The sequence below is a fragment of the Phyllobates terribilis genome, unplaced genomic scaffold (genome assembly GCF_046119375.1).
Source record: "Phyllobates terribilis strain yellow unplaced genomic scaffold, ASM4611937v1 Scaffold_56__1_contigs__length_8794411, whole genome shotgun sequence".
Taxonomy (NCBI): Eukaryota; Metazoa; Chordata; class Amphibia; order Anura; family Dendrobatidae; genus Phyllobates; species Phyllobates terribilis.
The window spans coordinates 5,362,703-5,389,553 of record NW_027362816.1 but is presented as its reverse complement, the minus strand read 5'-3'; the positions used below and the strand labels follow the sequence as shown (position 1 = coordinate 5,389,553).

Here is a 26,851-nt window from a genome sequence, read left to right as displayed (position 1 = left end):
GGAATGGGCGTTATGGTAAGTAGGGTTTAATTTAGAACAATAAAAGGTCTCTGTGTTTATTTCAAATAAAATATTTTATTCATGGTGTTGTAGTTATTTCACATTTCACTTTCACTATGGTGTTAGTAATGGGGGCGTCTTATAGACGCCTCTCCATTACTAACCTGGGCTTGTTGTCAGCTGGCCTTATAAGCTGACATCAACCCCAACCCTATAACCCCACTGCCACCGCTACAGGGCAGTGGGCAGAGCGGAGGCTAAGTGCCAGAATTGGTGCATCCTATGGATGCGCCACTTCTGGGGCGGCTGATTGCTGCTGTTTCTAGCCTCGGAGGGGGCCATTATTTATGGCCCCTTTCTAGGCTATTAATATCAGTCCCCAACTGTCTGTATAGCCTTTGCTAGCTGTTAAAATAGGGGACCCCAAGTCATTTTTTGGGGGTCCCCCATTTTAATAGCCTGTAAAGGCTAAGTATTCAGCTGGGGGGCTGATATTAGTAGCCTGGGAAGCTCTGTGGGTATTACCCCCTTCCCAGGCTTCAAAAATTTGCCCCAGCCGTCTGCTTAACCTCTGCTAGACAATAAAATTACGGGGGACCCCACACCAAATTTTTTAAATAAATCCTTTAATTTAACAATAAATGACAAGTACAGTAGCCAACACTGTCACTGTACTAATTATATACATGACTGACACCTTTCTATCTATTCTATGTGTATAGCTATTCTTTCTATTTTCATATTGTCGGGTACCGATGTATTGTAACTGTATGCGGCTGATGAATTGCCGGCTTTTAAAGAGACGGGGGCGTGAAAATCGGACGGCACTCGCATGGTCCGAGTGATGTGCGATTTTTTTCACACACCCATTGACTTGCATTGGCTAGTCTCGCCGCCCGAGATACGTGGCAAATCGCAGCATGCTGTGAATTTTTTCTCAGCCTGATTTCAGCTGAGAAAAAAAAAAATCGCAGATGAGATGTCACTCATTCATTAACATTGGTCCGAGTGCAATTTGATTTTTCATTGCTCTTTCCCAACCAAAGCAGAGAGGGAAAGCGCGCGGTGGATGCTGGGCTGTGATGTGCGATGCAACCCCAACCACAGCCCATCAATCAAGGGGGAGTGCGTCACGTGCTCACGCCCGACTGCAGCCGGAACTTGACGTGACATCAGCAGATGTCGGAGTCGGCTGCAGCCGGGGTCACGTGATGCCTGGTGAGAGGCCAGCAATAACGCCGCTCACAGGCAATAAAGAACAAGCAAGGCATTTACAAAAAGACTTGTTGGCACAATTTAATTCCATGGGGACTGTAATATCCCAGGCAGCATGCTGGCATGGCTTACCATCTTCCACCATGCAAGACCGCCAACTTACCTATCAGTCCAGGCTGCACACTTTGCTTCAGTACTTGCTGTGTGCATGTCTCTTTTCTAATTGCTTAGGGAGGCGGCGCCGTTACTGCCTGATTCTTAAAGTTACAGTGTGCGCACTCCTAATGCGTCCCCAGCCTATTGCTGTGAGTCACTGGATACTTAAACCCCCTCCACCCAGTAGGAGGTGCCTGAGCAACACTTTCTTTCAGTGTGTTCTGTGCAACGGAGTTGCCAAGTCTTGTCCTGTATCTTGTCTGTTTCCGCCACCCTGGGGGCTGAGTTCCCAGGCTCGTTCCTGTATCTTGTCCCAGGTTCAGTTCATGTATGAACTGTGTCCTAGCCCATTACCTGTTTGTCTCTATGTCCGTACCTGCCCTTTTCCTGCAGTGTCTGAACCTGCACCTAACTCCAACTCATGGTCTCTGTACTTCTGTTTGTGAGTTTTGTGTCCACTCGCTACTTCATTGTAAGTACCTTGTGTGTATCTGGTTCTGTTTGTCCCATCTCCCTGCCTCCGTCTCTACCTCCTGTGTTCTAACTATCTTCCTGTGTTTCCCAGTCTGTTGCATGTGAACAGAGCCCTATCCTGTCTGCCTGCACCCTCTGCTATGCGGTTTCGCTCTGCTCTGCGTCTTGTCCACCGCACCTGCTGTTTTGCTCTGCTTGTCCACTGCACCTGCGGTTTTGCTCTGCTCTGCTTGTCCACCGCACCTGCGATTTCACTCTCCTCCACTTGTCCACCGCACCTGCGGTTCTGCTCCGCTTGTCCACCACACCTGCGGCTCTGTTCCTGTATCCCAGTCTGTACTGGTCCCTATCCAGCCTGCGTTCCTACCTGCCAGTACCCGCCTGTCTGCATACCAGCCATGCCTGCCAGTACCCGCCAGTCTGCATACCAGCCGCGCCTGCCAGTACCCGCCTGTCTGCATACCAGCCGCGCCTGCCAGTACCCGCCTGTCTGCATACCAGCTGTGCCTGCCAGTACCCACCTGTCTGCATACCAGCTGTGCCTGCCCGTTTCTGCATTCCAAGGTGTGGGTCAACAGCTGTGTCCGGGGTGTGACCTGGAGTAGCACCTGGGCCACCTCCCACGTCCCTCCTCAGACCACAGAGTCGATTAAGCCGCAGTGTGTTCGTGGTCGGATATGGCGAGGCCCCTAGTCACGCCCCTCCAGGCACTCCTCGGTTCATGGCCCAGTGGGACCACTAACCACCCTCACACCAGTCAGTCCGGGCGTGAGCGTAACAGGGCCATTGTTAATAGTAGTGGACAACCTCTTTAAGGTCTGGAGGGATGTCGATAGGCATCTTTTGGCAGATAGTGACTGGACCAAAAGAGTTGCTAACCGCAGACGTAGGAAGAAGGCTCCTGTCTTTAGGGTGGGGGATTTTGTGTGGTTGTCCTAAAAAAATCTGCGCTTAAAGATAATATCTAGAGAGTTTGCATCTAAATTTGTAGGTCCTTATAAAATTATTAAAATTTTAAATCCTGTGACAGTTAAGTTGCAGCTTCCTATTGCCTGGAAAATCAATAATTCTTTCCATTCTTCTCTTTTAAAAAAATTTGAGGGGACCTCAAGACATAATTGAGGTGGATTTGGAAGGGTATCGGGAGTATGAAGTAAGGTGAATTCTTGGTTCCAGGTGGGTCAGGTACTTTTTTGCATTATCTCGTCAAGTGGAAAGATTATGGTCCTTAAGATAATTCCTAAGTTAATTTGGGGTGTTATAGATAAATATACTGTATGTATGATTATGGAAGTTATATGAAAATGGAACTCCATACTTTTATGTATTAAGAATTACAGACAATCCAAAATGCCCTCCTCCTGCCCATACCACATTGTACCAATAACCTTATAATGATCAAAGATCCACATACTACGTAGAACATGGAATTATGGAAAATCCCTAATGATTATTGACTAACATATTAATCTGATAATAAGAGCTTGCTAATGATCTTTATTACTTTTAGGGAAATTACAGAATAATAAAAGATAAGTGACTATACTGATTGACCTTTGAACCTTACATGCAAGACGGACTTAATTGATTTAATTGAGTCAGCTTGACTTAATTGTTTACATATTAAAATAATGACCCATTAGCGACAGATGTCAGCCATAATTATGAGATAAGGCAAAGAGGTAATGTGTGGAAAGGTTCCTGATTTTTCCTATAAAAAGCCTATTTGAGACACTACTCAGTGTTCATTTGTGATTTCTCCGACCGTATAGATCCTATATACAATTTGGCGACAGACAACTAAGACGAGAACACACACATTTTGTGTGCCCCTCATGCGATCAGATAGACAGATTATTGGGTGGGGCTGGGGAAAACCCAGCAGTCATGGTACACGTTGGTACCAATGACAAAATTAGAGGGAGGTGAAAGGTCTTTAAAAATGATTACAAGGAATTAGGAGAGAAGCTGAAGTACAGGTGGTGTCTTCAGAAATACTGCTGATTCCACTACGTCACTAGAAAGTCAGCGGGAACTTAAGGAGATAATTGTCAGGAAGAAAGGGTTTGGGTTCATGGAGAACTGGGCTGACTTCTCTGTCGGCTACAGGCTGCACCTCAATGGGGAGAATGCAGATGTGCTGAGGAAAAAAATGGTCAGATGGATGGAGGAGCTTTCAAACTAGAATCTGGGGGAGGGAGGGTAGCCGTGCAAATAAGGGGGTAGAATAGACAGAGTGAGACATTCAAGAAAAGTAAGGAAGCGAGTAGAAGTAATAAATGTGCTAATAGTATTAAATGTCTGCAGGCAAATGCAAGAAGTCTTCAAAACAAAATGAATGAATCAGAGACTCTTAGGTCAGCCACAGATTACGATGTGGTGGGCATTACAGAAACCTGACTGGATGAAAGCCATGACTGGGTGACAAACATAGAGGGTTTCACTACATTCAAACGGATAGGAAAGAAAAATAGGTAGAGGGGTGGGTATTTTCGTTAAAACCAACTTAAGACCTCAAGCTCAATGATGACATGGGGGGGAGCTTCGACAATGTACAGCACACATGCCCAACTCTTGGTGATTACATTTGACCCACGACACCAGAACCACCACATCTATGTGGGGCCATTATTCCGCATGGAGGACTTTGTGGGGTCCATTATACTGAATGGAAAGTTATGCGGGGCCAATCATACTGTATGGAGGACTATGTGGGGCCCATTATTCTGTATGGAGGACTATGTGGGGCCCATTATACTGTATACTGGTTGGTCCACGACTTTGTCCAAGTTTTTCATTTTGGCCCTCTGCATGTAAAATCAGTATGGGTAATGTACATGGAAATGGCAATAATGGAAAGCTGCTAACTGGACTTTGCTACAAGTCTACTAACATAGCGGAACATGAAGCGGATGATATGCTGCAACAAATTAAAAAGGCGACAAAAACAAGTCATGGTCAAAAGTGTTGGCTCCCTTGAAATTGTTACAGAAAATGTAAAAAGTAATTCTCCCAGAAAATTATTGCAGGTACATGTTTTGTTCTACACGTTTATTTCCTTTGCATGTATTGGAAAAACACAAGAAAACAGAGAAAAAAAGGCAAATTTAACATAATTTCACACAAAACCACATAAAATAGGTCGGGCAAAATGATTGACACCTTGCCAAAATTGTGGGTAAACAACTTTGTTTCAAGCATGTGAAGCTTGTTCAAACACAATTGTGGCAAGTAACAGGTGTGGGCAATATGAAAATCACAACTAAAACCAGATAAAAAAGGGAGAAGTTGATTCAATCTTTGCATTGTGTGCATATGTGTGGCACACTAAGAATGGAGAAAACATAAAAAGGAGAAGAGAACTGTCTGAGGACTTGAGAACCAAAATTGTTGAAAAATATCAATAATTTCAAGGTTATAAATCCATCTTTAGAGATCCGGATGTTCCTCTGTCCAAGCTGCGCAACATAATGAATAAATTTACAACACATACAGTCAAATATGATGGAGCTTCAAAGATGTTTTGGGGTTGTTTTGCTGCCTCTGGTCAGGTACCTTGACTGTGTGCAAGGCATCATGAAATCTGAAAATTAGCAAAGGATTTTGGGGCACAATGTAGTGCCTAGTGTCAGAAAGCTGGGTCTTGGGTCTTCCAGCATGACAATGACCCCAAACATACTTCAAGAAGCACCCAGAAAATGGATGGAAACAAAGTGCTGGACAGTTCTGACCAGCAATGAATCCGGATCTAAATCCCATTGAACACCTGTGGAGAGATCTTAAAATTGCTGTTTGGAGAAAAACATTAAAATTTGAAAGTCCTCAGTGGTTGATACCATCTTTTCAGTTAGCCATTAGTCAGTAAGCTTTCGAGACTACTCTGGTCTCTTCATCAGACATGGTATAACACAAAATGTGAAGAGTCACATATTTATACACAACAGGGCACAGGAATAATGCAATAGATAAGATAAGAGACTTGAAGCAGAACTATCAACATGGGAGAGGGAGAAGCAGTTGTGGCCGTAGAAATGTTTGGCCACAAGTGAATCTATTCTTTTTTTCTTTTATTGTGTGGCGATGAGAATTCATCCTTGTTTTAAGTTTTTGCCCTGTCTCCCCTACATACAGACCCCCAGTTGGACAATTGGTACATATAATTAAGTTCATTGTGATGCAGCTGAAAGTACCAGGGATCTTGTGGTCCTGATGTGAGTTGGGAATCTTTATCTTGTCCGTGGTCATTATAAATGTACAGGTTTACATTTCCAGTTGGTGAGGATGAATTTTATAAGTTTCACCACAAAGGTGAAACTATCCTCCCGGTCAGTTTGCTTTCCCTCCAAGTACCTTTTTATTCTAACAATGTTAGGTTTCTGGGAGATTATACTCGTTCCCTTTATTTTTGGTTCTCCTTAGCTTGCCTTCTTTGCCCTTTATGAATGCATTTTTGTTTCTCACTCAGAGTTTTTGTATTTTACTTCATACTTTCCTTTCTCCTTGTTGAGAGTGTGTTGCAGCCTCCCCTCTGGTTCCACAGGAGGTATGAGAAACTCCTCAATGGCTTATTAGTTAGTTAGGTGTGTGGTGGTCTTTTTAGTTGTGCAGCTAGGGCCTTTCTAGTCTCTACAGAGACTAGTTGGGTGTAGTTGCGACATTCTCCCCTGTGTGGGTTCTCTGGTGCTTATCAAGATCTGATTTCTGGTTAAAACATTTCCCACATTCTGAACATGAAAAAGGCTTCTCCCCTGTGTGAGTTCTGTGGTGAATAATAAGATTCCATTTATTTTTAAAATATTTCCCACATTCTGAACAGGAAAAAGGCTTCTTCCCTATGTGAGTTTTGTGATGTTTGGTAAGAGTTGATTTCTCTGTAAAACATTTCCCACATTCTGAACAGGAAAATGGCTTTTCTCCTGTGTGAGTTCTCTGATGGTTGATAAGAGTTGATTTCTCTGTAAAATATTTCCCACATTCTAAACATGAAAAAAGATTCTCCCCTGTGTGAGTTCTCTGATGTTTATTAAGATATGATTTGTGTCCAAAACATTTTCCACAATCTGAACATGAAAAAGGCTTCTCCCCTGTGTGAGTTCTCTGATGTTTGATAAGATTTGATTTTGTTGCAAAAGATTTCCCACATTCTGAACAGGAAAATGGCTTCTCTCCCGTGTGAGTTCTCTGATGTACAATAAGATTTGATTTCTCTGTAAAACATTTCCCACATTCTGAACAGGAAAATGGCTTCTCTCCTGTGTGAGTTCTCTGATGTGTGATAAGAGTTGATTTCTCTGTAAAACGTTTCCCACATTCTGAACAGGAAAATGGCTTCTCTCCTGTGTGAGTTCTCTGGTGCCTAAAAAGATCTGATTTCTGATTAAAACATCTTCCACACTTTGAACAAGAAAATCTATTCTCTGCTGTGTGAATTTTTTGAGGTTTAAGAAAAGACTTTTTGAGAGGAAAACTATTTCTATATTCTGAACGTGAAAATGGCTTCTTTGCTTTAGGAGCAATTCGTTTTTTAATGCTTATTTTGTGACTTTGATTTTCCTTAGTAGTCGGTAATGAATCAGAAGACAGGACCTGTTTCAAAGGATCAGATGACAGATCTTTGCTGTGAAGGAATGATGGTATATCTGGAGTAATGTCATTCATTTCAATTGTATCCTGTTGGATCTGAAAATTATCTGATTTAAAAATTGAAGATATCAGCTGTCCCTCTGATCTCCTGGTACAGACATCTGCCAAGAATAAAACCAATTATTATTTTTAATAAAAAATCTTTGAATTTTATATTTTTTAACATTTCTACTTAAATTGTCCGTAAAAAGGCAAGTTATATAAAAAAAATTCACTTATTCACCAGAACAATGACTGTCTAATAGAAAACCTCATAGGCTGGATCAGTAAAGCGTGGTGTTCAACTGTTTTTTCATTCTGCCTCCCAAATATGGAATAAAAAGCCACCAAATGATGTTATGTAGGCAAAAAGAATACCAATAAAAACTTCTACTTATCTGACAAAAAACAAGTCTCCACTCAGATCCATCATCTGTCAGTGGAAAAACAGAGGTTTCCACATTATTAGTGGCTTAAAGGCTCTTGAAAAGCAACATGGCTTCCATAACCCAATCCAGCAATATCTGCTCTTCCAAAGTCAGATATCCTTCTCGCTTCTGAGCTTTGCAGTAGTTTATGTGCCTAAATCTCATTTATTATCCATGTATTTGACATTACTATAATGAGAAGAACCCACTTAATTGATGGTGTGTGTCTCCTGGAGCACAATCTGGGCACTATGTGTTGGGTAATGAAATTATATATTTGCAGTTTTCACTCTCCAACATCCACTGCGTGCTAACTTCCGGAAAGTGCCTGTGGAGTCAAAATAGTCACTACTCCTATAGATTAATTCACTGAGGGTTATAGTTTCCAAAATGGAGCCACTTTATGAGGATTTCTACTGCTCTGGTTTTCTGCCATTTTGTTATATTAGGGCTTCTGCAAAAGGTGTATCCCATCTCCTCTGGGACATCTACTTCTCCTCCTGCTTCGACTTGTGTGACGTCTGCTTTTGTCACCAGGCACCGTCTTATTCATTCTGCAGGCGGCGCTGGTGATGGAAGAGACGTCAGAACCAGAAGCTCTGGGCGGCGAAGGCTCTGTCCAGCCACTAAGATTAGGATTACTGGGACCAATAGTACCATCCAGTCTGGCAGTATGGGTGTATGTGCTGTCCAGCTGGAGTAATCTGCTCCCTGCTTCAGCAATTTGGAGAGAACCACACCCTACTAAAGCTGAAGGCATATTGCCGGAAGCTGCCAGATACAGCCTTGTTCTCCTCTGGTTCAGTCCTCTGTGCTCAGCTCCCGGCTTGTGTATTTGTTTCCTGTTGTGACCCCGGCCCATTTACTGACTACTCGTGTCTTCTGAGTTTGTATTTTCTCTATCCTTTTGGTTCTGACCCGGCTACCTGACTATTCTTCTTCCGATCTCACTCCACAGAACAGCAGGTAACACCGTGGCCCAAGCCTAGGGATCTCTGTGTTAGTCCAGATCCATGTAGATGGGTTAAAGGATGATGAGCAAAGTAATTTGTGTTTATGACGTAAATTTATGAAGTAATTTATGTCCTCCCTCTGTCTAAAACTGAATCGGTCAAAAACTGAACTACTCGTCTTTCCTCCCTCCACTAACCTACCTATGCCCGATATTGCCATTTCCGCTTATGGCTCAACCATTACTCCCCAGCAACAAGCCCGCTATCTTGGGGTCATTTTTGACTCCGACCTTTCCTTCACTCCTCACATCAAATTACTCGCTCGTTCATGTCATCTACACCTCAAAAACATCTCAAGAATCAGGACTTTTCTAACCTTTGACTCGGCAAAAACTCTTACTGTAGCTCTTATACATTCTCGTCTGGACTACAGCAACTCCCTCTTATTAAACTCTCCCCTTTCCAATCCGTCCTTAACGCAGCAGCCAGGATCATATTCCTCGCCAACCGCTACACAGATGCCTCTTCCCTGTGCCAGTCATTGCATTGGTTACCCATCCAATATAGAGTTCAATTTAAAATTACCACGCTTACCCACAAAGCGCTCCATGCTTCAGTACCCCCCTACATCTCCTCCCTTGTCTCAGTCTACCACCCTACACGTGGCCTCCGTTCTGCCAGTGACTTAAAACTAAAATCCTCCATAATCCGAACTTCCCACTCGTGTCTCCAAGATTTCTCGCGTGCTGCGCCAATTCTTTGAAATGCACTACCCAGGACAGTTCGATTAATTCACAATACCCACAGTTTCAAGTGGACCCTAAAAACTCATTTCTTTAGACTGGCGTATCGCCTCCACACACTATCTGTTATCCCAGTTGTCCGTCCCAGTTTTCCCCCAAATTAAAATCTTCCTCAAGTTCAGGTTCATACCAACCATGCACATAATAGCCTCGGTCAGGGCTGCACACATACTGGCAGGCGACCAGTCCATGTATTATTTATCCTATTTAGTATATCAAGGCTGCATTATACAATATATGTACATTCTACCTTTTGTGTCTCCCCCATTTCCTCATAGACTATAAGCTTGCGAGCAGGGCCCTAACTCCTTTCAATATGAGATATGCTTATTCTGTATTGTTTGTATAATTTCCCCCTAAAATTTGTAAAGTGCTGCGGAATATGTTGGCGCTATAAAAATAAAAAAAATTATTATTATTATTAATTTGTGCAATCTGTAAACGGGTTAGATAAGGCAAGCCTATTCGTGGTGGCCATCTTTTGAGCTTCCAGGTGACCATGAACAGCGTCCCCAATACATTGTGTCTGCGAACTATTCCAGCAAGATCTGCATTCAAATAGCTAAATGGCGCTCCTGCCCTTCTTAACCTGCCATGTGCCCAGACAGTAGTGTACAACCGTATATAGGGGATTGTCAGATTCAAAAGAAGTTGGAAAATAATTTGTAAGGTCCATTTGTTTCTTATTATCCTTTATGAAGAATTCCAAAGTTATCACCACATAAAGTGATTTGAAAAATGGGGCCTGATTAGAAACACAAAACTGGCTGCAGGAAGGGGTTAAATCAGAGGATTACAAAGTCAAAAACTGTGACTATAGACAATAAAACATCTACTGAAATGATCAAACTCAACAGTCTTCATCAGAGAAAAATGAGTAACTAGTGGTGAAACCTCTCCGTGGTAATTGGAGTATGGGGCTCGGTGGCTCTTGGCAATCTAAACTATCGTAAGGGACAATATTTTCTGTCAGATGAGTTTCAAGAAGAAATATTAGACATTTAAAGTGAACTTTTTATAATAGTGCAGAGCTGAGGCGTCTTAAATTTAGATCTCGGGCATTTGGAAGAGGCAATGGAGACCTTTTTGAAAGACTACCAGGGAGTTACAGACTCACATAAGTGAGGCCGGCCGATCCCACCACAATGAACCTGTAAAAAAAGAAAGAATATAAAAACACTAAACCGGAGTCACACTCATTTATGGCGGACCATTGGAGCTACTATGAGTTCTGACCAGGAGAGTAGAGAATGTATTAGTGCCCCCATTTCAGGAGAGATTGTGCAGTAATCTGAATTTATTAGGATTGAAAACATAATGGAATTTATGACGTGGAGTGAATCCATGAAACCAGGGCTGGAGCCAACACATCTCCTGCAGGCGTGAATAAATGTATATTACAGCCATCAGCCACGCACAGCTTAGAGATATATCATGGCACAGGTGTAATGTTTTCTGTATAGTTTATCACAATCCTGTTTGAAGTTAGTTGGTTTTAAAAGAAATTGAACAGTCAGGATAAAGGGAAACTTTGCTGTTATTGTACAGAAATTCACACTTGTCCCTCACTGCACATTTAATGTTGTTGATCAAAAAAGTGAAGTTTGGCCACAAAGACTGGACCTGGTCTTGTAGGGACCATATGAGCACATTCAGCAGCACAGAAGAGGGAGAAGGTAGATTCATCCAATAAGATATCAGGGATCTAGGAAGCCAACAGCATCATTACCCTCCGCTTTCTCTTAGAGGCCCATCATAATATTTTTCTTCAAGTGATTTTCTAATTTGTCAGCACATTCTACGTACGCTGTCATTTAGCTTTGTAGTTTACAGACCTGGGCAGGTAACGGTCAGCATCATCTAATCTCAGGGGGTAGGTGGATCTTCCAGGTTGTAAGTGCTATACAAAAGGGCTTTCACAATTTTCGCAAGTAATTTGAACATTTTCGGATGGAGGAGAATGCTGTCGTCTAGCGGCAAAATGGTGATCACACGATTGTGATACGGCCGGACTACACCACCGATAAAGCAGCCACAGACAGGGACTGAGAAGAATTTGTGACGACTTCTCTGTATTTAGTGGTTACTACTCACCTGGGTAGTCATATGTAGGAATCTCCTCTTTACACTGCTCATCACCCCTCACATATATCTCTGTAATATTAATATGGGTCAGATCTTCACACTGAAACAAATATTGTAAAAGTCACAAACAGACAGAGAAGTCACATCTATGATCAGCTCTAATCCTGCCATCTCCACCGTTCTCATTACACAAATATAAAACAAGACTGAACACAAGACCTTCACAGCCGTCTACACATCATAGGGGAAATCTCATGACACCTTCTCTTCAACTACCTGATGATCCTGAGGAACATTGGGATCTTCTTGTTTACAGTCATGTGGAAGAAGAGGACGGGGACATCTCTCTGGCGTTGTCAACTTACTGGATAGATCTGGAGAAAACACATGCAAGGACTGAATTCATTCTTTACATACAGATAATTATAGGCCGCGTGTATTTAGTCCTGTCTATTACCTGGTGATGTGAGGGGCTGGGGAACCTCCATCATGACGTCCTTGTACAGATCTTTGCGCCCTTCTAAATATTCCCACTCCTCCATGGAAAAATAGACGGCGACATCCTGACACCTTATAGGAACCTGACACATACAATGATACAGTCATCTCCCCGATCCCTTCATAGTGTTACTGTTTAATGTCCCAGCATTCCCAGCAGTGTCACCTCTCCAGTCAGCAGCTCAATCATCTTGTAGGTGAGTTCTAGGATCTTCTGGTCATTGATGTCCTCATGTATCAGGGGGTGAGGTGGAGGCCCCGTGATTAATCTCTGGTTATGGAGAGACACATTAATAAAACTCACTCCAGACATTTCCAGAGCCCTCGCCTCTCCAGTTCTGTCCATCTGTTATTCCCATATATAAGAATGATGTAATGTGACGACATCAGAATCTCTCACCTCTCCAGTAAGCCGAAAGAGGATCTCTAGGGTGAGGTGTAATAACCTCTCCGCCATCTTGTCTCTGCCCATATCCATCTGTGATAGGTAAATCAGGAAAATTCTCTTATATAGAATATCTCCACTGAGAGGATCCGAAACTGCAGAGAGAAGATGATGAGCAGATGTAACATCATAAAAATCCTGTGTAATAATACAACTAATGGAGATAATGAGGGGAAACATATAAGGAGATTTATTATTTTACAGAATTTTGTTTTTTTTCCTTTACATCTAGTAATAAAACCTTTATATTTTAGGCCACAGACAACAAGCAGTTTCTTCCTCGGAGACTGCAGCTGAATACGTTTCTCATAGACTCATCTTCCATAACGCTAATTCTCGTCTAATTTTCTGACACTGGAATTGACATTGAGAATAACCTCGGCACTCAATGGTTCTTATAGAAAACATTTTTTTTAATGCAGTCCAAAAACAAAAGTAAACGTTTCGGTTGACCTGAGGACATTGCTGCATTGACGACAATGGAGACATGGGAATGTGCCCATTTTGGGATTCTGCAAAAACCATTGTTTAGGACCTTGGTGCGCTGTGCCCAAATCGGCACATACCAGAGGGCCTGTAATATTGATTGCTCTCTTAAAACACGGTAGGAAGGGTTGTTGGAACGCAGGGATCGTGGGATAGCCAGTTTGTAAGATGTTCCTGTGTTTCCTAATGGTTTTATGTAAGATGTAGGTGAAGGGGTGGAACGTGTGAACGAAGGGGATTCTGTCCTTAGTGTTTGGACGATCAGTTCTGGAATACAACGCCTGGGGATGCAAGAAGCTAGGTGGATAGCCTCGTTCAGTGAATTTGGTTATCATTTCTTGTAACCTCTGATTGCGGATAGTTTCACTGGACACTATCTGTTTGACCCTCTGAAATTGTGATGTAGGTATAGATTTATTCATCGACATTGGATGATTGCTAGAAAAGTGTAATAGGCCATAGCGATCGGTGGGCTTGGAATAGAGGTCAGTTGTTAGGTGGCCCTGTGTATCCTTGATCCTTGGAAACTAACACTGCTTGAATCATATGTCATGGTGAAGCTCAAATCTGGCCATGCGGAGTTCAGTGTGGAGAAAAATCTCTAAAGATTCTAAGGGACCCCCCATATGCAAAAGATGTCGTCTATGAAACGTTTCCAGAGAATGGAATGTTCTTGAAAAAGTGGATTAGAGTAGACCACCTGACTCTCGAAAGCTGACAAGAAGCAATTTGCATATTGGGGGGGCCACATTGGTGCCCATCACTGTGCCCTTCACCGAAAAGCCTTAATAGGGAATATGACCTACTGGCCTTTATATAAGGTTGTTTTATGCTTGGAGTTTGGTTCTCATTAAACAATTGGTATAAAGAAACTTGTCACCCAGGGATCTTATGTGACCCTATGTTAAAATGTATTTTACATTTGGAAATGTGGTCTTCAATTTGAATAGGTCAATAATATACATGTTTTGATCTCCATATCCTACTCAAATATTGTCTCCTTTATTGCAGATTATTCCTCTCTGACACATTCTTGTCCACTCTCCTGGATTCTTCTCCACTCCATCAAAGGCTCTGGCTCATGCCCATGGGGTCTTATGCTCTATACTGGTGGAATGCACGTTCTCTCACTGGCACTCAAACTTCCGGCTCACTGGAAAGCATTTACACCGGCTTGTGGAACGCACAGCTTCCTGGGAGAAGCGCGTCATTTCCCGTGACATCACACGTGCACTTCCGGAGTTCACACTATACAGCCCTGTAGGATTGGCAGCGATAGGTCAGCCGCCCTCACTAATCCCGCCCCCCACCTTTAGATATCATCCTGCCCCTAACAACGCACACAGCACCAGGAACTAGCGGTGGACACCGCATTCCTCTAAACCACTACGTGCAGCACCACTTTACAGTGGGTACGGAAAGTATTCACACCCCTTTAAATTGTTCACTCTGTTTCATTGCAGCCATTTGGTAAATTCTAAAAAGTTCATTTTTTTCTCATTAATGTACACTTTGCACCCCATCTTGACTGAAAAAAAAACAAATGTAGATTTTTTTTTAAATTTATTAAAAAAGAAAAACTGAAATATCACAAGGTCATAAGTATTCAGACCCTTTGCTCAGACACTCATATTTAAATCACATGCTGTCCATTTCCTTGTGATCCTTCTTGAAATGGTTCTACTCCTTCATAGGAGTCCAACTGTGTTTAATTAACCTGATAGGACTTCATTTGGAAAGGCACACACCTGTCTATATAAGACCTCACAGATCACATCAGACCAAATGAGAATCATGAGCTCAAAGGAACTGCCCAAGGAGCTCAGAGACAGAATTGTGGCAAGGCACAGATCTAGCCAAGGTTACAAAAGAATTTCTGCATTACTCAAGGTTCACAGTGGCCTCCATAATCCTTAAATGGAAGAGGTTTGGGACCATCAGAAGCCTTCCTAGACCTGGCCGTTCAGCCAAACTGACCGACCAAACGTGGGAGAAGAGCCTCGGTGAGAGAGGTAAAGAATAACCCCAAAATCACTGTGGCTCAGCTCCAGAGATGCAGTAGGGAGATGGGAGAAATTTCCACAAAGTCTGGGGTGCAGAGTGTACTTTAATGAGAAACAAAATGAACTGTTTAGAATTTACCAAATGGCTGCAATGAAACAAAGAGTGAGAAAAATTTAAAGGGGTCTGAATACTTTCCGTACCCACTGTATATAGAATGGAGCCGGTCTACAATAATGTACTGCGTCTGCGCTACTTCTCATGAGCTAGAAGTCCGATAATGTCCATCCCCTAGTGTGCATGTGTTTACACTGAAACGCCAGATAAACTGATTCCCACCGTGCCAGTAGTACCCGGGACTGCGTATGCCCGTAGTTGTGTTACACGCTGAAGCACATCTAGAATCATTCTGAGACTGCGCATGTCCATAAGCATGAGTTCCACGCTGAAGCGCATAATGGATTTGGATTGCATTTCACCAATATAGAAAAGTCCTGTCTCTGAGGTCAGCGTCATGGGAGACTAAAAACAAGTACTGCACATCCTCCCATCATGCAATAGGCATGTAGATCTACTTTATCACTACATAAAATATGGGATGATGGCCAAAGTATATTCCTAAATGGTCAAATTTGACCCCTATTACACAATTAGAAATACACAAGGAACCCACACTTGTTAGTTACTTAATAGTATAAGTGGGATATAACTGATAAGAAATAATTCTGATATAGAAACTCAGATATCTCGATGAAGTACAACAATATGTGAACCCCATTCACAGGGAACAATGAATGAACAATGAGAGTAGCAATGAATAGAGTATAAAATCCAAAAATGTAACCCAGAATGGGGCTGTATTCACACAAAACAGGCATAGGAAATTTGCTCATTCAGTCCCTTAGGGTCTAGTGAATCCAATCTGGAAATCCACTCACTTTCCTTTTTGAGGATACATCTATTGAGATCACCCCCTCTCACATTGGGTTTAAACTCAATGATACAAAAGGAGATGTCTCCGGTTTCAACTCGATGTACACTGTTCATGTGTCTCGCTAATGGGGTGTCCCGACCTTGGCATATATCGCCCAGATGCTACCCCACCTTACTCCTAGATTCCCTCTTGACCTTGCCTACATAATCTAGGGGCAGGTGCATGTGGCCATATATACAAGTCCCGAGGTTTTACAGTTGGAATAATCCCTCTGAACAATGGTTTTACCAGTAGAGGAACAAGATTTACATGGTCTCATCCAATTACACGTACAACATTCTCCACATCTAAAGAAACCGCAGACTCTTCTATCTAGCCAAGTCCCTTTGGTTTTTTATAGACACTATGCACTAAATGGTCCCTAACTGACTGACCAATTCTGAAAGTTATTGTGGGAGTAGATCACACAGCACCCTCAGGTCCGCGTCGGCCACAAGTACATCCTAGTGTTTTCTGAGGATATTAAAGATACCGTTACTCAGTTCCTATTACCCTTGTTATCCCATCTTTTTCTTGCTCTCTTGGTTAGGTATGGAGGACTGTCTGTCTCTCCTGTTTTTCTGCAAACAATCGTGCGGAATCTAAACTGTACTGTGGGTACCTTTTTCCATGAATCTGGTGTTAATGTCTATTGTCTGTATATTAAAATCTGTGACATTAGAACAGTTCCTTCTCAACTGTAAAAATTGGCCCTTGGGTATTCTCTTTTTCAGTGGGATGGGGTGGTGGCTATCCCATTTCAATAGTTTATTAGTGCTTGTAGGTTTATGGTAGATGAGTGTCCCTAGGGTCCCATCCCGTTATTTCTAGATTAGTACATCCAGGAAAGGCAACTGGTAATAATTAAACTCAGATGTAAATCTAAGGCCATCGCTATTGATATTGAGTTCCCTGACAAATGCAAGAAACTGTTCACTCTTACTTGACCAGATGATAAAAATGTGGTCAATATATCTATACTGTACCCCAATATATGGATGTCATCACTTATGATCATCCCTGAATATTGTGGTTTCCTCCCACCAGCCCAGGAAGAGGTTATCATACGAGGGGGCACAGGGGCTCCCCATCGCAGTACCCCTGAGCTGGTGGAAGTACTTCCTGTCAAAAAGAAAGAAGTTAAGAGTAAGAGTGAATTTTAGAAGATCCTCCATGAAGTCATTATGTCTGCTACACTCTATTGGCCTCAATTTCAAGAAATGTCTTACTCCTCTGATATCATCCTCGTGCGGTATATTACTGTACAAAGCCTCGATATCTAGTAAGGCCTGCTCCCCTACATGCAAGTATACATGTAGGAGAGCAGGCAGAAGGAAACCCATTTTCCAGAAGAATCATTCCAAGTGCAGGACCTCAGGCACTACTGCGGGAACATTATACTGTGTGGGGGCATCATACATACTGCATAAGGGGCATAATGGGGGCATCATACATCCTGCATAAGGGGCATAATGGGGGCATTACACTGTGTGGGGGCATCATACATCCTGTATAAGGGGCATAATGAGGGCATTACACTGTGTGGGGGCATCATACATCCTGCATAAGGGGCATAATGGGGGCATTACACTGTGTGGGGGCATCATACATCCTGTATAAGGGGCATACTGGGGGAATTACACTGTGTGGGGGCATCATACATCCTGTATAAGGGGCATTACACTGTGTGGGGGCATCATACATACTGCATAAGGGGCATAATGGGGGCATTACACTGTGTGGGGGCATCATACATCCTGCATAAGGGGCATAATGGGGGCATTACACTGTGTGGGGGGCATCATACATCCTGCATAAGGGGCATTACACTGTGGGGGGATCATACATCCTGCATAAGGGGCATAATGGGGGCATTACACTGTGTGGGGGCATCATACATCCTGTATAAGGGGCATTACACTGTGTGGGGGGCATCATACATCCTGCATAAGGGGCATTACACTGTGGGGCCAGTAAAGGGGTCCTGTACTATGAGAACAATACGTTTCCTCCTTCCTGTCTCCATAGTTGGGTCGTATGTATCTATTACAGGAAACAGAACAAAAACCTTATGATTCTTATAAAGGGGCAACACAAGACCCCAAAAGAGTCTCCGTGCTGAAGGGGTTAATGCCCCCTGCGCCCAGTAATGGGGGTCTCCACATACCTCCACCTGCAGAGCCGCCACCACATATATGGCTGCTCTGTGCGCACAGGAGCTGTGATGAGGTCACAGGAGGGGAGGAGTCAGGGGTCACATGATCAGGGGCCTCAGTGGATGCAGGACTCTGCTGTGCTGGTTGTCATGGTGCTGGATGAGCTGAAGTTTATGTGTGGGGTCAGGAGGGGTTTACAGTGTGGATGTAGCAGAGCCGCGTGTGTACGAGGTGTACGGAGCAGAGCCGCGTGTGTACGAGGCGTACGGAGCGGAGCCGCGCGTGTACGAGGCGTACGGAGCGGAGCCACGTGTGTACGAGGTGTACGGAGCAGAGCCGTGTGTGTACGAGGCGTACGGAGCGGAGCCGCGTGTGTACGAGGTGTACGGAGCAGAGCCGTGTGTACGGAGCAGAGCCGTGCGTGTACGAGGTGTACGGAGCAGAGCCGTGTGTGTGCGAGGTGTACGGAGCGGAGCCGCGTGTGTACGAGGTGTACGGAGCAGAGCCGCGTGTGTACGAGGTGTACAGAGCAGAGCCGCGTGTGTACGAGGTGTACGGAGCAGAGCCGCGTGTGTACGAGGTGTACGGAGCAGAGCCGCGTGTGTACGAGGTGTACGGAGCAGAGCCGCGTGTGTACGAGGTGTACGGAGCAGAGCCGTGTGTGTACGAGGTGTACGGAGCAGAGCCGCGTGTGTACGAGGTGTACGGAGCAGAGCCGCGTGTGTACGAGGTGTACGGAGCGGAGCCTCGTGTGTACGAGGTGTACGGAGCAGAGCCGCGTGTGTACGAGGTGTACGGAGCAGAGCCGCGTGTGTACGAGGTGTACGGAGCGGAGCCGCGTGTGTACGAGGTGTACGGAGCGGAGCCGCGTGTGTACGAGGTGTACGGCGGAGCGGAGCCGCGCGTGTACGAGGTGTACGGAGCTGAGCCGCGCGTGTACGAGGTGTACGGAGCGGAGCCGCGCGTGTACGAGGTGTACGGAGCGGAGCCGCGCGTGTACGAGGTGTACGGAGCGGAGCCGCGCGTGTACGAGGCGTACGGAGCGGAGCCGCGCGTGTACGAGGCGTACGGAGCGGAGCCGCACGTGTACGAGGCGTACGGAGCGGAGCCGCGCGTGTACGAGGCGTACGGAGCGGAGCCGTGCGTGTACGAGGCGTACGGAGCGGAGCCACGTGTGTACGAGGTGTACGGAGCAGAGCCGTGTGTGTACGAGGCGTACGGAGCGGAGCCGCGTGTGTACGAGGTGTACGGAGCAGAGCCGTGTGTACGGAGCAGAGCCGTGCGTGTACGAGGTGTACGGAGCAGAGCCGTGTGTGTGCGAGGTGTACGGAGCGGAGCCGCGTGTGTACGAGGTGTACGGAGCAGAGCCGCGTGTGTACGAGGTGTACAGAGCAGAGCCGCGTGTGTACGAGGTGTACGGAGCAGAGCCGGGCGTGGACGAGGCGTACGGAGCGGAGCCGCGCGTGGACGAGGCGTGCGGAGCGGAGCCGGGCGTGTACGAGGCGTGCGGAGCGGAGCCGGGCGTGTACGAGGCGTGCGGAGCGGAGCCGCGTGTGTACGAGGCGTACGGAGCGGAGCCGGGTGTGCACGAGGCGTACGGAGCGGAGCCGGGTGTGCACGAGGCGTACGGAGCGGAGCCGGGTGTGCACGAGGCGTACGGAGCGGAGCCGGGTGTGCACGAGGCGTACGGAGCGGAGCCGGGCGTGTACGAGGCGTACGGAGCGGAGCCGGGCGTGTTCGAGGCGTACGGAGCGGAGCCGGGTGTGCACGAGGCGTACGGAGCGGAGCCGCGCGTGCGCGAGGCGTGCGGAGCCGGGCGTGTACGAGGCGTGCGGAGCGGATGCTGCCCCTCTCCAGGAGCGATCACAGCAGCTCGGCATGAGACGTTCTTGTACTACACGGACTGTCCTGACAGAACACAGCTCGTCAGGACATAGCCCCGACCTCCAGCGACAGCCGGACAGTCCCATTGGATCGGGGACGGTTGGGGGGTTTCTGTATATAACTTGTGTGTGATAATTGTAGAATTATTAATGTCTTAGCATAAAAGGATGGACCTGAGTGTTTGTGCCGGGGTCCACATGCATGGAGGGGTTGAGGCGGTGCTGGCTGTATTATGCAGACGGCATCTGCCTGTAACAGTAGTAACCAGAAACTACTAGAAACTCTGCACCAAAATGAAGCAAATCCTTATATATCTAGGAACTTCGCCTTGTACGTAACACCCCCGGATCCGGTACAAGCCGGGCAGATGTTCTCATTCATGTCACTTTCTGCTTAAGGTTCTGCAGTTTTCTGGCCAACTATAAAACAGAAAAAGCGTAAAACAATATTTGTTTCTGCTGCATTGACATAAGTACAATCTTTCATTATATATAAATCTATTACACGTCGGGTCAATGCTGTAAAGGACAGTAAAGTGCCAGGGTTGTGGTTGTGGTTTTTGGGTCACTCTACTTCCCTCCCAAAAATGCGATCAGAAACTTGTAACTACTGATCTCTCCACAAGAAGAAGCCGACAACTCCATCAATGGGATCATTCTATAAAATTAGGTCTTCGCAAGATGAAAATGGTCTCACAAACCACATTTTTTTTAAAATGTTCATAAAAAAAACCCAAAGAAACAAAAATAATAACCTTACTTTGATTTTTTCCCATTTTTCAATACTTTATGTGCTAAATTGAATGTTGTCATTCCAAACAACAACTAGCCCTTCGTCTATGTGAATGAAAAAACAAAGTTATATTTTTTGGGAAAAGGGGGAGGAAAAAAATAAAAAATTGGTCTTGTCAGAATAATGTAATTGCTATATATATATATTTTTTTAAAATTGAATAATTTTACCCCAAAATTGTGATCTGTTATAATATTATCATTCTTCATGCGAGATTAATCATTAGTCTGTAGATAAATCCAAACCTCTGGAAGATGTAGAACAATATATCTGTGATTCTCTTCTGCCAGGATAAGCGCCTCCTTTCTGTGATTGAGAAAACGCTTGAAAGATTCAGAAAGTCCGATGAGTTTTTGGAGCTTATTGTAAAGGGCCTTAATGACGACCTGGGAAAGAAACCACCAGAAACAAAGGATCCAACCAGGTAAGTTCTAATGATCCCGTCTGATAAAATGATCAGCTTTATTTCCATGGGATTGTTCTGTAGAAGAGATGGGACCTGCAGCATTTTGATCCTGAACTTCACTATGTATAGATGTAGCAAAGCTTAACGTCACAATTCACACAGCGCAGTGATAAATTGTCTCAGAAGGTTAGCTCTCATAACAGAATTAACATCACTTATAGTGGAACTAAACTTACAATTTATTTTCAGAATTGTGAAAATTATGGCACTTTGCAAAGCACTTCATTAGTTTCTTTGGCGTCATATCCATAAAATGATGATATTAAAGTGGCCTCCAGACCCTGATTTTCCCCAGTGCAGGAGCGTTGCTGGGGTCCTAAGAGATCAGGGACCCCAGCACCAAAGTACATGTTTCCCCATATAACCTCCCTGCCACTTAAAAGAGGATTTATACTTATATAATTACAGTATACCACTGTTACTAATCTAAAATACACTATACAAAGACCAATATTCCCAAAATTACTACTATACAAGGCCAAAATGATACTGCTACACAATGTCCTCTACCATCACCACCACACAGTGAGTACATACAGTACAGACCAAAAGTTTGGACACACCTTCTCATTTAAATATTTTTCTGTATTTTCATGACTATGAAAATTGTACATTCACACTGAAGATATCAAAACTATGAATTAACACATGTGGAATTATATACTTAACAAAAAAGTGTGAAACAACTGAAAATATGTCTTATATTCTAGGTTCTTCAAAGTAGCCACCTTTTGCTTTGATGACTGCTTTGCACACTCTTGGCATTCTCTTGATGAGCTTCACGAGGTAGTCACCGGAAATGGTCTTCCAACAATCTTGAAGGAGTTCCCAGAGATGCTTAGCACTTGTTGGCCCTTTTGCCTTCACTCTGCGGTCCAGCTCACCCCAAACCATCTCGATTGGGTTCAGGTCTGGTGACTGTGGAGGCCAGGTCATCTGGCGTAGCACCCCATCACTCTCCTTCTTGGTCAAATAGCCCTTACACAGCCTGGAGGTGTGTTTGGGGTCATTGTCCTATTGAAAAATAAATGATGGTCCAACTAAACGCAAACCGGATGGAATAGCATGCCGCTGCAAGATGCCTTGGTAGCCATGCTGGTTCAGTATGCCTTCAATTTTGAATAAATCCCCAACAGTGTCACCAGCAAAGCACCCCCACACCATCACACCTCCTCCTCCATGCTTCACTGTGGGAACCAGGCATGTAGAGTCCATCCATTCACCTTTTCTGCGTCGCACAAAGACACGGTGGTGGGAACCAAAGATCTCAAATTTAGACTCATCAGAGCAAAGCACAGATTTCCTCTGGTCTAATGTCCATTCCTTGTGTTCTTTAGCCCAAACAAGTCTCTTCTGCTTGTTGCCTGTCCTTAGCAGTGGTTTCCTAGCAGCTATTTTACCATGAAGGCCTGCTGCACAAAGTCTTCTCTTAACAGTTGTTGAAGAGATGTGTCTGCTGCTAGAACTCTGTGTGGCATTGACCTGGTCTCTAATCTGAGCTGCTGTTAACCTGCGATTTCTGAGACTGGTGACTCGGATAAACTTATCCTCAGAAGCAGAGGTGACTCTTGGTCTTCCTTTCCTGGGGCGGTCCTCATGTGAGCCAGTTTCTTTGTAGTGCTTGATGGTTTTTGCAACTGCACTTGGGGACACTTTCAAAGTTTGCCCAATTTTTCGGACTGACTGACCTTCATTTCTTAAAGTAATGATGGCCACTCGTTTTTCTTTACTTAGCTGCTTTTTTCTTGCCATAATACAAATTCTAACAGTCTATTCAGGAGGACTATCAGCTGTGTATCCACCTGACTTCTGCACAACACAACTAATGGTCCCAACCCCATTTATAAGGCAAGAAATCCCACTTATTAAACCTGACAGGGCACACCTGTGAAGTGAAAACCATTTCCGGTGACTACCTCTTGAAGCTCATCAAGAGAATGCCAAGAGTGTGCAAAGCAGTCATCAAAGCTAAAGGTGGCTACTATGAAGAACCTAGAATATAAGACATATTTTCAGTTGTTTCACACTTTTTTGTTAAGTATATAATTCCACATGTGTTAATTCATAGTTTTGATGCCTTCAGTGTGAATGTACAATTTTCATAGTCATGAAAATACAGAAAAATCTTTAAATGAGAAGGTGTGTCCAAACTTTTGGTCTGTACTGTATATGAAAGAAAACCCCGCAGGGTAAAAGACCATCAAAGGAGTCCAGGGAGTATAAAATCTATAATATTTATTCAGCAATAGAAAAATAGGATGATGGGGGAAGGGACACAACACATATGTGATTGTTAGACATGTAAGCAAAAAAAAGCAAGGCACCCAAGGAAGGGGCCATTCCAGGTATAATGGCTGTCTATAGTATCATCATGGGTATACTAAAATATCCCAAAATAGACACCGCATATATTCCACTGGGGGCAACAGTCATCATATGCAGGCGCATCTCACTAAATTAGAATATCATCAAAAAGTTAATTTATTTCAGTTCTTCAATAGAAAAAGTGAAACTCCTATATTATATAGAGTCGTTACAAACAGAGAGATCTATTTCAAGTGTTTATTTCTGTTAATGTTAATGATTATGGCTTACAGCCAATGAAAGCACAAAAGTCATTATCTCAGTAAATTAGAACAATTAACAAAAAACACCTGCAACGGCTTCCTAAGTGTTTAAAAATGTCCCATAGTCTGTTTCAGTAGGCTCCACAATCATGGGGAAGACTGCTGACTTGACAAATGCCAAGAAGGCAGTCATTGACACCACCCACAAGGTCCCAGAGTTCCAATTTTCCTTTGGAAATCAAGGTCCCAGAGACTGGAGGAAGAGTGAAGAGGCCACAATCTAAGCTGCTTGAGGTCTAGTGTGAAGTTTCCACAATCAGTGATGGTTTGGGGAGCCATGTCATCTGCTGGTGTAGGTCCACTGTGTTTTATCTAGACCAAAGTCAGCGCAGCTTTCTACCAGGACATTTTACAGCACTTCATGCTTCCCTCTGCCGGCAAGCTTTTTGGAGATGGAAATTTCATTCTCCAACAGGACTTGGCACCTGTCCACACTGCCAAAAGTACCAATACCTGGTTTAAAAACAACAGTATCACTGTGCTTGATTGGTCAGCAAACTCACATGACCTTAACCCCATAGAGAATCTATTATAGAGAATCTATGGGGTATTGTCAAGATGAAGATAAGAGACACCAAACCCAACAAAGCAGACGAGCTGAAGGCTGCTATCAAAGCCACCTGGGCTTCCATAACACCTCAGCAGTGCCACAGGCTGATCGCCTCCATGTCATGCCCCATTGATGCAGTAATTGATGCAAAAGGAGCCCTGACCAAGTATTGAGGGCATTTACTGAACATACATTTCAGTAGGCCAACATTTCGGATTTTAAAAACATTTTTCAAGCTGATGTTATAAAGTATTTTAATTTACTGAGATAATGACTTTTGTGATCTCATTGGCTGTAAGCCATAATCAGTGGCGTACTGCAATGGTGGCAGGCCACACCACTGCTATGGGGCCACTGAGCCTCGGTGGAGTGAGGAGGATAGGTGGGGGATGGGAGGTTGCAGCAGCGGAGGAGCAGGCACACGCACTAGCGGCTGCTGTAGCTACCACGTGTGCCCGCTGCTAAAGGGATATGAATATTCCCTCTTCTCCACTTCCATGGGCGTGGAGAAGAGGGAATATTCATTCTCTTTAGTAGCGGGCACGGAGGAGTGCTGAGCCGTGGCTCCTGCTTACAGTGCCCGCTACTAAAGAGAATGCATATTCACGCTTGTCAACGCTCATAGTCCCGGCGTGGAGAGGAGTGAATATGCCGGCAGCAGCAGCAGCTCACCCCGACAACTGAGAGCGTGCGCTGCTCAGATACCAACATGAGCTGCTGGCAGACAGAACACAGCAGCTCTGGAGCAGAGGTGAGGAAGGAAGGTGAGTATAAGTGTTTATATTTTGTGTGTGCTGTGATGGGGTCACACATACCAGGATTGGGGGGTGAGAAGGCCATACATACCAGGATTGGGGGATGAGGGGGCCATGCATACCAGGATTGGGGGTTGTGGGGGCCAAACATACCAGGATTGGGGGATGAGAAGGCCACACGTACCAGGATTGGGGGATGAGGAGGCCACACTTACCAGGATTGGGGGATGAGGAGGCGACACATACCAAGATTGGGGGATGAGGAGGCCACAGATACCAAGATTGGGGGATGAGAGGGGGCACGCATACCAGGATTGGGGGATAAGGGGTGCCATGCATACCAGGATTGGGGATGAGGTGGGCCATATATACCAGGAATGGGGGATGAAGAGGCCATGCATACCAGGATTGCGGGATGAAGAGGTCATACATACCAGGAGTGGGGTATGAGGAGACCATTCATATTAGGATTGGGGGATGAGGAGACCATGCATACCAGGATTGGGGGATGAGGGGGGGCCATGCATGCCAGGATTGGGGGATGAGGGGTGCTATGCATACTAGGATTGGTGGATGAGGAGGCCATACATACCAGGATTGGAGGATGAGGAGGCCACACATACCAGGATTGGGGGATGAGGAGGCCACACATAGCAGGATTGGGGGATGAGGGGGCCACGCATACCAAGATTGGGGGATGAGGGGGGCACGCATACCAGGATTGGGGGATGAGGGGGGGCACGCATACCAGGATTGGGGGATAAGGGGTGCCATGCATACCAGGATTTGGGATGAGGGGGGCCATATATACCAGGAATGGGGGATGAAGAGGCCATGCATACCAGGATTGGGGGATGAAGAGGTCATACATACCAGGATTGGGGGATGAGGAGACCATTCATATTAGGATTGGGGGATGACGAGACCATGCATACCAGGATTGGGGAATGAGGGGGGCCATGCATGCCAGGATGGGGGGATGAGGGGTGCTATGCATACCAGGATTGGTGGATGAGGAGTGGCCATGCATACCAGGATTGGGGGATGAGGGGTGCCATACATACCAGGATTGGGGGATGAGGAGACCATTCATATTATGATTGGGGGATGAGGAGACCATGCATACCAGGATTGGGGGATGAGGGGTGCTATGCATACCAGGATTGGTGGATGAGGGGTGGCCATGCATACCAGGATTGGGGGATGAGGGGTGCCATACATACCAGGATTGGGGGATGAGGAGACCATTCATATTATGATTGGGGGATGAGGAGACCATGCATACCAGGATTGGGGGATGAGGGGGGCCATGCATGCCAGGATGGGGGGATGAGGGGTGCTATGCATACCAGGATTGGTGGATGAGGGGTGGCCATGCATACCAGGATTGGGGGATAAGGGGTGCCATACATACCAGGATTGGGGGATGAGGAGACCATTCATATTAGGATTGGGGGATGAGGAGACCATTCATATTAAGAT

The 26,851-nt window shown here is 44.9% G+C and overlaps 2 protein-coding genes across 2 annotated transcripts in view; both read right to left on the bottom strand.

The window, feature by feature from the left end:
• Positions 1-18,362, bottom strand: part of LOC141192245 (uncharacterized) — a 152,592-nt gene extending 134,230 nt beyond the window's left edge. The window contains exon 1 of the mRNA XM_073661739.1: positions 18,307-18,362. The gene's annotated coding sequence lies outside the window, so the exon portion shown is untranslated. The remainder of the gene's footprint in view (positions 1-18,306) is intronic.
• LOC141192259 (uncharacterized) lies at positions 6,281-13,587 on the bottom strand. Its single transcript, XM_073661759.1, has 4 exons — positions 13,246-13,587; positions 12,102-12,110; positions 10,769-10,802; positions 6,281-7,589 (listed from the first exon to the last, which is right to left on the bottom strand). The coding sequence occupies exons 1-4, from the start codon at positions 13,585-13,587 to the stop codon at positions 6,481-6,483; spliced, it is 1,494 nt and encodes a 497-aa protein (XP_073517860.1). The 3' UTR covers positions 6,281-6,480.
• Positions 18,363-26,851: the final 8,489 nt, after the last annotated feature.

What these genes read in the sequence shown, in the direction of transcription:
- LOC141192259 (XM_073661759.1), bottom strand. Translation starts at nt 13,587, where the DNA reads ATGAATAAATCTATACCTACATCACAATTTCAGAGGGTCAAACAGATA. An exon ending in GATCGGCCGGCCTCACTTAT is followed by an intron (nt 7,590 to 10,768) that starts GTGAGTCTGTAA and finishes TATTCTTGGCAG; the next exon opens with ATGTCTGTACCAGGAGATCA.